The sequence below is a fragment of the Oreochromis niloticus genome, linkage group LG12 (assembly GCF_001858045.2).
Source record: "Oreochromis niloticus isolate F11D_XX linkage group LG12, O_niloticus_UMD_NMBU, whole genome shotgun sequence".
Classification (NCBI taxonomy): Eukaryota; Metazoa; Chordata; class Actinopteri; order Cichliformes; family Cichlidae; genus Oreochromis; species Oreochromis niloticus.
The window spans coordinates 24,626,145-24,639,107 of record NC_031977.2 but is presented as its reverse complement, the minus strand read 5'-3'; the positions used below and the strand labels follow the sequence as shown (position 1 = coordinate 24,639,107).

The following is a 12,963-nucleotide window of genomic DNA, read 5'->3' as shown; positions in this document are numbered from 1 at the left end:
TCAAGATAATAAAAATCACAAGAAGGGGATTCTTCACTGTCTCACCCGTCTTGGTGATTCATTGTGCCCAGACAGCTGAGGTCTGTGCCACTGCACAGCAAGTCTCAAGCGATCTCAAGATGGAAAAGATTTTTCAAATTTGAACTTCTTTCTGTGTATTGAGGTGTCCCCTCTGGGGTGTAACAAGGATCAAATCCTATTACCGATTTCATTTCCAATTGACTTCAGCTGAAGAACAGTATTCCACATTGAAACCCTGACAGATATCATAAGAAGCCTCGCTCCTCTTCCACCGCATATGCTTTCATGCTGCTTTTTGGGACTACATAATACTTTCAAGAACCGACTCTGACTTCCCCACAAACTCACCGTGCTCGCTGTGATGACATTTCAAATCAAATCAAATAGTCTGATTGCTGATTATGTAAAGATAAAGAAAAAAAAAGCGTGTCACTCATAATGTATTCTTGTGATATGGCACACTAATGAACACAGAGTTGTAGGGATAACCTTGATGAAAGCTGTTCATATTCTGACTAAGCCACTGCAGTATGTAGGTCAGAGCTCGGCAAAGGAGCAGCAAGATGTGATATGATGCAAATAACTTGTAAAACGTATGAAGAATTCTTTATGTAGCTATCTTTAAAGTGATATTACCACCACTGAGGCCTGTCAAGGATCAGGCAAGCTGTCCCAACTTTAAATCTCGAGCAGCTGTAATCCATATCCAAGCCCAAATGAAAAACTAGATTTTTTACTTTTTACCAAATGCTCTGTCAGCTACTTTTGCCCTGCCGATGGGATGGCGGTGTGCTGTCGCGTTCCCCCCAGAGGCTGAAATGTCTGTATGTAGTGCGAGTAAAAGCCAGACAGACCTTTATGATCAAACAGCATCAGCCACAGTGCACTGGCTTTTGAGAAATGGGCTCAACTACAGAAACTCAAAGGAAAAGTCACCACTGATCAAAAAAAAAATCTTTTTTTTTTTTGTTTTTTCCCAGTGAAATCTCCCGAGAGGATTTTAAACAAGTGACAAAGAGCTGAACTCATTGTTCTCATGTAAATGACACATTTCAGCATGAAGATAAGCATCACTAAGGATTCAAACTGTTTGCTTTGTCTTCATGACATCACCACGCTGTCACTCAGAGAGAAAGCTAGTGTAGCTAGGTGTTTCCTCTACTACAATGAAAATAGGTCAGTGGCTGGAGTACCTTCAGGCTTTCTTTTAATGAGCCTGATTCTCACAGCAGCACTTCATGTAATTATTGTCCTGGGCTGAAGAGGCTCGTAGCCTTGATGATGATGATGGCCTCTGGAGTGTGCGATACTTACCGAACCATGGTCTTGAGAAACCAGGGCCTGTTAGCAATGGAGGGTACGGCCTCGTCCATCAGAGGATGCATCTTGATGAAGTTGAGTGTGTCATCAGGGAACTCATTGGATACCTTATACCTCTCCATCGGTGGAGTACCAGCACAGTTGCCAGGCCTACAAATGGAGTGGAGGAAGAGGAAGGTAATGAAGAGGAGGGATAATGGCAGAGGGAAAAAAATAGTGAATAGAATATGGAAAAAAGCACAAACGAAAAACCACCACTTTGACCGCAGGAGGAATGAGCCATTTTTTATGGTAAGAGCTTCAACGGAGGAAAGAAAGTTCAACTTTCTTAAAATCAATGAAAGTGCTGCTTTAAATGACTAAACTCTCATTCCAAGAGGCTTTTGGTCACATAGGAGGGCGCAAGATGTCTCCTTTTCCGTGGCTTCAGGCTAAAGCACTGAGGCATTGTATCTATCTGATCCTTTTACGGGGAGTTGGTGAGCTTCTTGTAAAAGAGAAGCTTCTTTTGATAGCATATCCCCTTTGCAGCCATCTCACCTCTGAGAGCCTTTAAAACCCTTTACTGCTTGGTCTTTGATACCCTGCCATAGCATATAATCCACAACAGATCCCAGAAATATTAGCCATCTGGCCACTAAATGTGTGACATGAAAAGACCAAACCCTATAGTCTGTTATAAAAATATACAAACCTTACTATGTGTATTTGCACATGTTATTTTTAATTTATTTAATTAGAATTTTATTGACAGAATGATGCAGTGAAAGTTTTGCTGATTTGTATGAAATAGAAATTCATTCGTGATAATGAAATCTCCATGTTTACATACAAGAACTTCACTGTATGGCATTCTGGTGCGAAACTAAAACTTGATTAGATAAGTGATCTCCGTTATATAGCGGCTGTGTGCATCTAAAGCCATTAGAGACGCATGTGAATTTACAACAAATTACCTTGTGGGCTGAACATGATTAGCAGAATTTTCTGTGTTATATGGCGGCTGTGTGCATCTGAAGTCGTTTATAGCAAATTATCTCGGGTGCGCAAGATAATAACTTGCGCACACCAGACATAAACATCAACTTACAGGACTTTAGGGAACCCCATAGAAAAACATGTCAGCTGATTCTAATGCTAAGCTAATCTCGAATTTATTACTGCTTCACTGTAAAAGAAGAGAATAATAGTTTGTGCTAGAATTATAACATTTCTGTTACTGCATTTACGTCGGGGCGCATATGGGCAGCAGAACGAAAGCAGACATCGCTTAAATACGAAAATCTGTAAATGATTCAGTATGAGTGTCTAACACATGGAGTAACAGTCTGCTGCGGAGCCAGACCTAGGTGGCTTTGTTACAACTCTCCGTCTGTTTGCTCAGTGATAAAAGGTCTGAAAGAACCAAGGGATGGAAATGAAATCAATCACATCAGTTACTACAAAAACAATGGTGGCTGTACCTGCTCTTTGAAGCGTCTGACCTTGTTGAACATAAACAAGTAATTACATGCTAATTGAGGTAAGTGCGTGAACTCACACAGATACGCACATTCACACAATGCATGGAGATTAATGCACAAAATACAGTACGGGCTCTCTGATGGTGAGGAACTGTGTCCTCAGCCATATGGGACACACACACACACACACACACACACACACACACACATTTATCATGGCCCAGATCTTTGTCGCAAATCTCTCTCTCTCTCTCTTTTCTGGAGGAAAGGAGAGCATCTCTTAGCGCACTAATTAGTTTGCAATAGATGGGAGATTGATCAGGTTGGTACATTTGTGGAATTAGCCAGCCATCTGTAAAATGATGTCATGCTTCGTTTATTGATACTAAATTAGCTGCGTGTGAGGTGTCGGTGGCAGGGGTAAGGTGAGGTAATGGGATATGAGTGCAACTTTGAAGAAAGGTGGTCTCTACATGAGTAGGTGCGTGCTGCATGTGACACAATTTGACACATGATGAGCATTTTCTGACGAATTTAGCGATGCACTAAAATATGAGGCAACATGAGTTAAGAATATGTGATAATTATCACGTTGTGGTATAACAAGTCTTATGAATTGACTGCATAGTTACATATCTTGTCTGTGCGTGCACGTGTGAGACAGCCAGGAATGAGGAGAAACACAGGAAGAGAAACACTCAGTGACTGGTGCGTGTGCGTGTGTGTGAGACTGCCTTAAATCCTGTGCATGCCTGCGTGTATGCAAGTGTGCTCGCTGGTTAATTAACTGCTGCTGTACCTTGGCTTGGGAACCTTCTCTTCAGGAAAAGGTGTCCAGGTGGAGTCTGGTGATTTCTGTTCTTTGAAACGCCCTGTGAACGTGTTGGCCACCTCCGCCATGTCATAGGCACACACTGCCGAACCTGGAATACTGCGACGGCACACACAAGCACACACAACTAAATAAACAATCCTCTTGACTGAGCATATCAAAGAAACACCTTGCTATCACCAGGAGACAGAAAAATGGATTTACAATCCCTTTTCAGAAGGGTTAAATCCCTTGAGGATGGCTTATTTTAGCTGTTGCCTGTTTACACTGGGTGATACAGTCAAGTTTTGAGTGTTGTGAAGGTTCTGCCAGATTAAAAAAAAAAAAAAAGAGGCACGTTGTTTATCCTCACTTCCCTTAGGTATACAAGAAGACACTTTACACTTTTCTCTATTTTTTAACATAATTTGATTAATGTTTTCATTTATAAAAGCATTTATTTGTTTTGTTCTCTTCTGATCATGCATTCACTTATGTGTTATTGAATGTAGTGATTTATGAGTTCACACATTCCCTTACAGTAACCTCTAACACTGACTTTCCCCGAAAGCCTCCAGGCATCAAAGTTCATCACCAGTCCACGCTTGGGGCCAAATATGGGCAACAGATTATCTTATTATCACTGTTCATTCTAAGGGGAAAAATACCCATCTTATGATTGCAGTGGAGCCACTGATTTCTTTGTGTCTGTGTGAAATCAATGCATAGCAGATTACTGAGTCACTTTTCTATTTTTTATGCTTTTTTTCTGTCCAGAAATAAAAACTAAGGGCTGTTTACAGAAAGAAACCTCTCTTTCTCTCTCAGCTTGCTGGATTTCCATGCTGTTACATCATGGGTTAAACTCATCATGTAGACATTTGGAAGACAGCAGACACAAGGGTAGCATTATTGAGAGCAAGGTCAGAAAGCTGTTAATTCTTGTCTTAGCTACTAAATTACAGTAATTACCCTCTGCATTGAATATGTACAAAAAGTTAGACAGTCATATGTCTGTTTATATCGGGCTGCTAACGAGACAGAATTAGCTGGCCGGTTAGCAAAAGTCTGGGCCGTGAAGCAACTCAGCAAGACAATCGAATGACACAAAACCCTGAGTGCTGCCTACTGTCTGAATGTGCTCCCTTCACCCCCTATGAAATGGAAAATTAATGCTAGGATCAAAACTCCCGCTTATAGAAATTTTCAGAGGCACTGCTTCATTGGGTTTTAATGTCCATTAACCATGCTCAATTGCGTTGTCACAAGCAATTGTCTTATCTGCTAAAAAGCAGCCATAAAATGGAAAATTACAATATGTGTGAGCTATCAGCCAAGCTGTATGGCTTTGTGGTAATTTTCAATTTAGATAAAAACTCCCACTGACTGCGAACATGAAAGCTGTGCAGAATATGAATCATAAAAGGGAAAATAAGATTAAGCACCTGCATGTCAAAAGGGCAACAACGCTGTTTTGACAGAAGATGTGAATGTTGACCCAGTGGGTTTAGAAATTACACGCCGCCAAGAGGCACGGCAGGGACACACGCTACCAACGTTAACAAAGGTCAGACTGTCAAAGTGTTGATGAAATTCAAAATGTCTTTCAAACTGAGAAAGATAATCGGTTTAATAAAGGGAAAGTTCATGTGCTGGTGCATGTGAATTTATCTGAGATGCTGGGAAACGCTGGAAAAAATACCCTCAGCAAAACCAGTTCATTGCTCACTTTTCACTGCTTGTTTACTTTTACCTTCTGTCGTCGTTACCTGTTGTAAGGCGTGGAGAAAGTTGCCATCACTACATCCCTCCCATTGATGTGAATGACATCGGTCACAGCCTGCAGGATGTTGAAGTAGAAGTGGGAGTCGCCAGGGATGGAGCAGTTCAGGCGAGACTTTAAAAATGAGGTCCACTGCTTCTCCAGAACACGCGGCGATCCGCCTCGGTCGTTCTTACAAACCCTCGCCACCCGTGGAAACACCACCTGAAGAAGTCAAACGTGGGTTATATTTAAGAAGCTTAAGATTTCACCTTGAGATTTCTACAGTCACACATTTCACATCGATAATCTTATTACTATAAGGCCTTTTTGAATGGGAGAAATTGTAGGTACTCCACAATGTGTTAATCTAGGGTTTCATCACTTTATAGCAAATTAAAGACAGAAGAAAAGTGGTGCATTTGATATGCTGTTAAACAGTCAGCACCTGGCAACAGAAAGTTTAAAGTATACGGCTTCAAATAGGCCCGAGCTCTGTAATTACAACTCTGTCGTAAGTTCACGTAGCCAGAATTGTAATTAGTTGTTGTGACACTATACTTAACAGCTATAAATCTTGCCCTGAACTGAAATTGATGGTGTGAATTGGAACAAACATGCATTTAAAACAGATCCCTACTCACACACCCACAGACAACCACACACACACCCTCACTCTTGCAAACACACCACGACCCTCCGCTTTCCCATTGAACCATGCACAAATATGAATTAAGCAATGCAGCAATTCCAGCTAAGACTCTAGAACCTGCACAGGCCCGTTCAGTGTGAAATTTTAGATTACTGAGATTACACAAAGTGTATCAGTGGGTCACATTTCTGCACTCGCTAATCTGTGAGCGACTTGATACACGCATATACATAAATGGTCCAAATATACACATCGCTTCGCCAAACAAATGCCTTAGTCGAGGCTTTTTAATTCACTTGTGCACTGAAAGGTTTATCCTTTTGTATTTTCTAGATAACAACGTAACAACCCGACATTAAACCTAAAGCAAACAACTTGCCACAGCGGATTTATCAGTTTGCCATAAAGCACAGACGACTGTTTACATTGTCGGGGTAGGCCAGTCTTTTTCATAATAATAAAGAGATATCAATTCACTAAATGTTAAATTGCTCTCTGCGCCATCAGTTCTACCACCACATACATAATTATACTGACACTGCTTTCAAAACACCCGGCAGATTGAGAGGCCTGATCTGTATTCATGCTCTGCAATAACACATGGCTGTCACTTCTGGCAGTGAATCCATTATTTCTATGTTACCTCCGCTCTGTTCTCATCTCGTCCCCTCTGTCTTTCTCACTCTCTCTTATGTGTTTTCTTTCATTTATTCGGCACAATATAAAAAGAGTGATTCATTTGCATAACGTATTTTCTTCTACCTGGTGTCCAATTAAACTTTTGCAGGACAGGGCCCAAAACTGAAATGAAGAGATTAACAGAAACGTTTCTGTCCCTATGGTGTAATACCTGAGAAAAGCTTGGTGTTTTTTTCCCCTTCTTCTTCTGATACTTTGTCTCACTTCTAAGAGACACTTGGGTGGTTTCTCTTGGGAAACACTGAGAGGGCAGGCCAAATGGGAGCAATGCAGGACGGATGCGGACGTGCAATTCAAGTAATATATTTAGACTTTAAAATGGGATCTCAAGACATCCATGTATTTTTTTTTTAACCTATTTTAGGTGCTGTTTCCTGCCTAGTGTTTATCTGTTGCTGGAAAAGGGTTTGTCCACTTTACTGCTCCTAAAAGCCTCCTTCCCGTTACACGATACCCATATCCTGTTAGTTTCCTTGGGCACTTCCTGATTCTCCCTGTAAATAGGAAGTCACCTCTGATTAGAGTTTAAAACAATAGTGTCTGTGCTTACCTTTCCCATTGTATTGTACTCCATAGCAATTTCCCGAAAGAAGAAATAAATGAAGTCTCCATAATTGACTGCCTGGACGAAGTAGGGCTCTGCGAAGGGAAAAAGAAAAACTATCATGAGTCAAAGAAGCATTTTTGCAGTGACAAAACAGTCCTGACACCATATTTCACAGTAAACAGCCAGAATATCTGTCATATTATGCAGAAAGGTTGCGACTGCGAGTCTTGAGAGCCTCAAACTATCATCCATCATATCAGCGAAACAATTCACATGCAAGAAAAGGCGGATCTCTCTATTGAGTTTTGACAGACTGGACTTGTGCTTGTTTCTCCCCAGGGCAGAGTAATTTCAACACTACTTGTGCAGGTTGGCAACATAACTGCATCAAACAGAGCATGTAGCATAAACGCTCCAGCTCTTCATACCGTCATTCATACACAGAGGGACAAACACATGTTTGCACATGAATCATAAAATACAAACACGTGGTCAAGCATGCATGTCCGAACCCTAGTTTTTTTCTTTAACTTGTCAGTCAGCCTGGCACTTTCCAACCACAGGGACTGTGTTTGTGTCCCCCACTCACCTTTCAGCCATTTGGAGTCATGTTTGACAGTGCGCAGAGTCGGGCTGTCTCCAAGGCTACGATAGATGACCGCATCGATCGCTAGAAAGTCTGTTACGGTGGCCGAGTACAGCTTGCCATCTGGTGAGCGAACACAGAGGGAGAAAGCGCAATAAGGAGGAAAGATGTAGACGAAGAGGGAGGGGAATGGACAAAAAGCCAAAGACACAGAGAGACATAAAGGAAAAGGAAAAAAGGTGAAGAGAGTAAAGTTAATCAAGACAGAAATGCATAAAGCCACCCAGAGATTCCTGCGCCCTGTGGTGAGATACACAAACATGTTTCAGATGATTCAGACCTGGAAAATGAATGAATCACACAAACAGAAGGCGCTCTTTGATGGACAACAAACAGGCTGTACGCACTTAAACATTTGTAATTGGCCAATCTTGCAAACACTCTCCAAAAGCACAAACACTGTAGCCCTGCACTCGCATACAGTCTTCGAGCACCACAGAAACCCAAAGTCGCACGCTTACATGCACATACATACACACACATTCTTCACAAACACAATCCACCGCTAGCATGACCTCAGCCTGCCTCAGCTATAACCACAGTGGAAACTCAAACTACATAATTGAAAGGATAGCAGTCAGAGGAACCCTGTTGATTACACAGTGCTTCCAGCTTCTTCCAAGCAGCTCTGCTACACATTAACTGGTCAAGCTAGGCATTTACTCTTGTCCTCTGCTTTAAACTGGCAGGGACAGATCATCAATACTGCCATAAATCGCTTCACAGCAAATGTGTATAGGGACTGGATGTCTTTAGCAGCCCGTGGGTTCATTGCACCAGAAGAATCTCACCACGCCGACGGAAAGCTGACTCATTCTGGTCACATCCATTTGCGACTTATTTTAATCTCGAGCATTTTGAATGGAAGTGAATGAGAGACAAAGAGAATGACAGAGAAGTACAATAGAAGGCGCAGACAGATGAATCTGTTACCACAGTACTATTACAGTGTTTCCAAAAGGCTCCAATAAGAAGAGCAATGTAGCTCCAAATCGAATGACTTGCTCTAGTGCATGTAACATAGATTGGCTTTCTTTTTTGACATGTCAGAGTACTGCCATTAGAGTAAACCGCAGGGTATTAAGAAGAATATTAAATAGAACCGCAACTAATCCTTCACTCAAATACACTCAACTTTCCCATCTAGCTCAAACTGTTTCCAGCGTTAAATAACTGCAGATAGGAGAAAATTGGGATTAATGTTTTTGCCTCATGGCATCCAATGAAGAGTAGAAATATCACATAAACTATTTTAACCTCATGGAAACTTGTGTTTCTTTCATTTCAACCCAAAGGACAGTGACTGAAGTTTGAAAATCACAATGATGTTAAATGCATTATAGATCGCTGTCAGTTTAACATGCGCAGAAATGTTTAATCTTACCAGCAAAGAGGGCAACGTTGGCGTGCTTGGCATCATACGGACAGCGCGCCATTCCACTGATCTCCTCTCCCTGAGCCTCCAAGGTGTCAATCTAAGGTCAGGAATGAGATGAAAGGTCAAGAGAGGGTCAAAACAAAGTGGTGTGCGGTGTCAAACAAAACAATGTACTTGAAAAAAAACTTAGGAAGTCTTGGTTCCCAGTTGGAGGTAAAACTCTAGGAGAGGAAATGTGTCCAAATGTCAAGACAATCAAAAACTATAGGCAGCGCTTAAAAAGTGTTGAAGTATGAGTCATAATAAAATAGCCCTCAAAAAGCAGCCCGGGAGTGTATCCATCTAAGTGTAGCCTTAACTAATATCACTTGTATGCCATTCTGGTGTCCTGCTGAGGGCTGCCAAAGCAACTGGGAAAATCTCAAAACTGTCACGGAGGGGGAAAAAAAGACATTTCCGCAGCAACACGTTTCACAGTAGTGGTTCGCTTCCCCTGTCATCCTTTATCCTTCAGCTGTACTCATTTTAAAGAAGCGTTATAATGACCCTCAAGACCGATCTTCAGCCCATTTACAGCTTTCCCCTGTCCTGATTTCTAAAGCTTGAGCTTTTGTTCTGAAGAGGAAAAAATGAGCAGAGGAAAAATAAATTAGCACACAGCCCTGAGCTGGGAATGTGAGAATTTTTCACAAAACCAGAGTACGTTTTAAATACTAGATCATACGGTGCCGTTTTTTAAGTCGTATTTTGCAGCACAAACTTTTTCATGTGCTAAGAGCTCTTCCTTGGGCAATGCTTACCTCCTGATTTTGTATATTTCATAAGACATACTAATTTTAATTCTGCCCCTAGACAATCTGAAAGTTGTCTTTTCTCAGCATTGTGAGTTAAGTAATTCAATTTTGTTATTCAGTCACTCAGCAGTCTCGTTTCTTAGAACTATTTTGAGCCATTGTCCATTGTTTAAAAAGTGCTAGTTTGTGCCTCCTTAGTGCGTTGATCACTGTGAACTGGAATTTAGACAAGTTTCTGTTGTTTTGAGTCCAGTTTGGTTACAGTGCAATTGGCAGAGCATGGCAGAAATCAGATGTGGGTGAGAGGTCACTATCATCCCACCGTGGGTAGGCTTGTCTTCCCCAGCATGCCTCAGGACACTTTCTATGGCTTAAGCTCAGGAAAACACACACATGCACACAGAGGAGAAGCTGCGCTGCGCTGACCAGAAGCTGAGGTCAAAGAAGATTACAATACACACACTTTGCCAACAGTTCACAAATACATAGTCATTTTTCTTCTCTATCGCTACTTCTATCTATCCCATACTCTTCTTCCCTGCTTCCCTTGCTCTCGACAAAGAGGTCCGTAGCTTGCCAAGGCTGCAAACTGCTTACGCCGCCCTTTCTGGTTTCTAAACAGGTCATTTTGTTTTCTATTCCTGTCTCGGCGGAAACGGTTATCATCTGCCCACTAAAAAGGTCACACACACACACACACACACTCCGGCGCAACGCTGAAAAAGCTTGCCAGAGAAATTGTTGAGGCTGATTTGGCAGAGAATATTACAAGTGACCTTTTACAACAAACACAGAGCCACCAGCGGCAGTGTATTTCTCGATTTCTCATTCCTTCTGTTTCTCCAGAAATTGTGGAAGGACAATATATGGAAGCAAGCTGGACATATATTGTTATTAGATTGGGGGGAGGGGGCTGTAATTATAGATTAGACTGAGTTAATCATAAGAGACGTGAGTAGCTGAAGGTCGTGTGTGTCTACTGAATCACAGCGTCTGTGTGTACAGAGTGACATGGGAACTTAGTTAAGCTTGAAACGTCAGCAGCTTCTGTGTCAGCTACCTAACACAAACACTCCCTCCTTCTCTGACACATCACAAATGCACACTCACATATCTCTCATGCCAAAGGAGCAACCCCCAGCACTCCATCTCCTCCGTTGGATTTCACCAAGGTAGTGACCTTTGTCTACTGGGTTTGGTCGGCTGTCATTAATCTATTCCTGCCGTTTGAACAGGGGAAGACACTCCCAACCCGGCCGCAGATAGCGCATGGCTTCAGTCTCCTGTCAAGTTTGCATGTGAAGAGAAACAACAGCCGACTTCCATGCCGTTGTCTAAAGCAATAACCAGTGGGGTTTTTTTGAAAGGGCAAAAGAAATCTATAAAGCTGCCACACTGAACCGCAATGTTTTTTTAAACGCTACCATGAAGAAATTTGATGTCTAAGCGGCCAGATGGATTCTTATTCCTTTACCTTGTTTACCAGGAAAATGTTATTATACTGTCAACTCCACTAGCTGCAAAAAAGAAAGAAGTGCTTCAACTTAGTGGGAGCACAATTCAAAGTAATTTGAACAGTGGCGCTGTCACACTTTGTCAGGCCCGCCTTAAAAGCGCACTGATCTATAGGGATCTACTGTAGCTTAGCAGAAGAATGTACAGCAACCTTGGCTGGGAGCGCAGTGCATCTAGATGAATTAATTACTACAACAGCGCAGTGGTGTTTTCCATAGGCTATATGCTAATTAATTAGACAAATACAATGTAGATCCAAAACATGCCCATCAGGAGTGTTTTAATTGGTTCAGCATCAGCTCCAGTATTCGGGGGGTGAGGGACATGTTCTGATTCCATGTCTCTGTTGTTTTTATGAGGATGCTTTTATGGGCTTTATTTATCATTGCTGAGGGATTTGTGAAATCTTACTGAGGACAAACATAGGGTAAACTGAACCGGCGTCCCACTTATTAAGTGTTTGCTCGGAACAGCTTCCTTGAAATATCACAGACTTGTTTATTTAAAAGAATAAGCACAGTAAAGGGCATATTTACTGAGACATATCCATTTGCAAAACTGCGCTTCCAAAATAATGCATGACTTCGGCACCTCATGAAAGGCCAGCCACTGTCAGACTATACTGGTGCTGGCATACTGATACATTTTTACATGGTGACCTAAAGTTTGTAGCACACTTTTAGACCCAGAAAATTTATTTGTATGCAATCCATACACCTGCAACAACCTTCCACATCTATAAAGGTCAAGTGCACAAGTTCACACCTGGACCAGGAGCAGTTGTATAAACCAAACAAGGACATATCTCCTGGGGAGATTAATAGTCATGGCCCATTTCTCTTCAGCCTGTTTCTGAGCAGTGGGAGGGTGAAAACTTTCCCCGACCACCTTTTACACCAGAGCAGGAAATTCAAGGAATTTCAGCAGCTGTTGAAAGAGATACGTCTTTAGTTTTGTTTTTTTTTATGGGGGGAAAAATATATGTATAAACTAAAATTACTGATCTTTTTGAATACGCTTTACTGAAGAATCATTACACAAATCTAACAATTGCTTTTGTTAATTATGTAAGGTTACTAATGAAGAGTTATTCATTAATTAATGAATGCTTTTGCATTGTATTGAATTTGTATTGTTTTTTATTACGTGTCAGTCAGACAGCCTCTGGAAAAGCTGCAGCAAAAAAAATGGCATGGGTGGAAGCATTTTCACCTCGTCATTTCAAATGCAAAGACTTGGAACGGATGAAATTTCCCAGTACACCTCGGTTCGCCGGTATCAGGTCTAAAACGCATCACCTGGGAGTCGCTGCCTCCAAGACTCCCCACTGATTCCCCCTGCTTCACCCGGCAACA

General features: G+C 41.7%; 1 protein-coding gene across 3 annotated transcripts in view; it reads right to left on the bottom strand.

The window, feature by feature from the left end:
* The window catches only part of sema6a (sema domain, transmembrane domain (TM), and cytoplasmic domain, (semaphorin) 6A), a 104,063-nt gene that overhangs the window by 27,761 nt on the left and 63,339 nt on the right, over positions 1-12,963 (bottom strand). For all 3 annotated transcript variants that reach the window (XM_003451108.4, XM_005473450.3, XM_025896900.1), the window contains exons 7-12: positions 9,306-9,396; positions 7,865-7,984; positions 7,279-7,367; positions 5,385-5,602; positions 3,604-3,735; positions 1,336-1,491 (exon numbers count right to left, since the gene is read on the bottom strand). In XM_003451108.4, the coding sequence (XP_003451156.1) occupies positions 1,336-1,491; positions 3,604-3,735; positions 5,385-5,602; positions 7,279-7,367; positions 7,865-7,984; positions 9,306-9,396 (806 nt within the window). The remainder of the gene's footprint in view (positions 1-1,335; positions 1,492-3,603; positions 3,736-5,384; positions 5,603-7,278; positions 7,368-7,864; positions 7,985-9,305; positions 9,397-12,963) is intronic.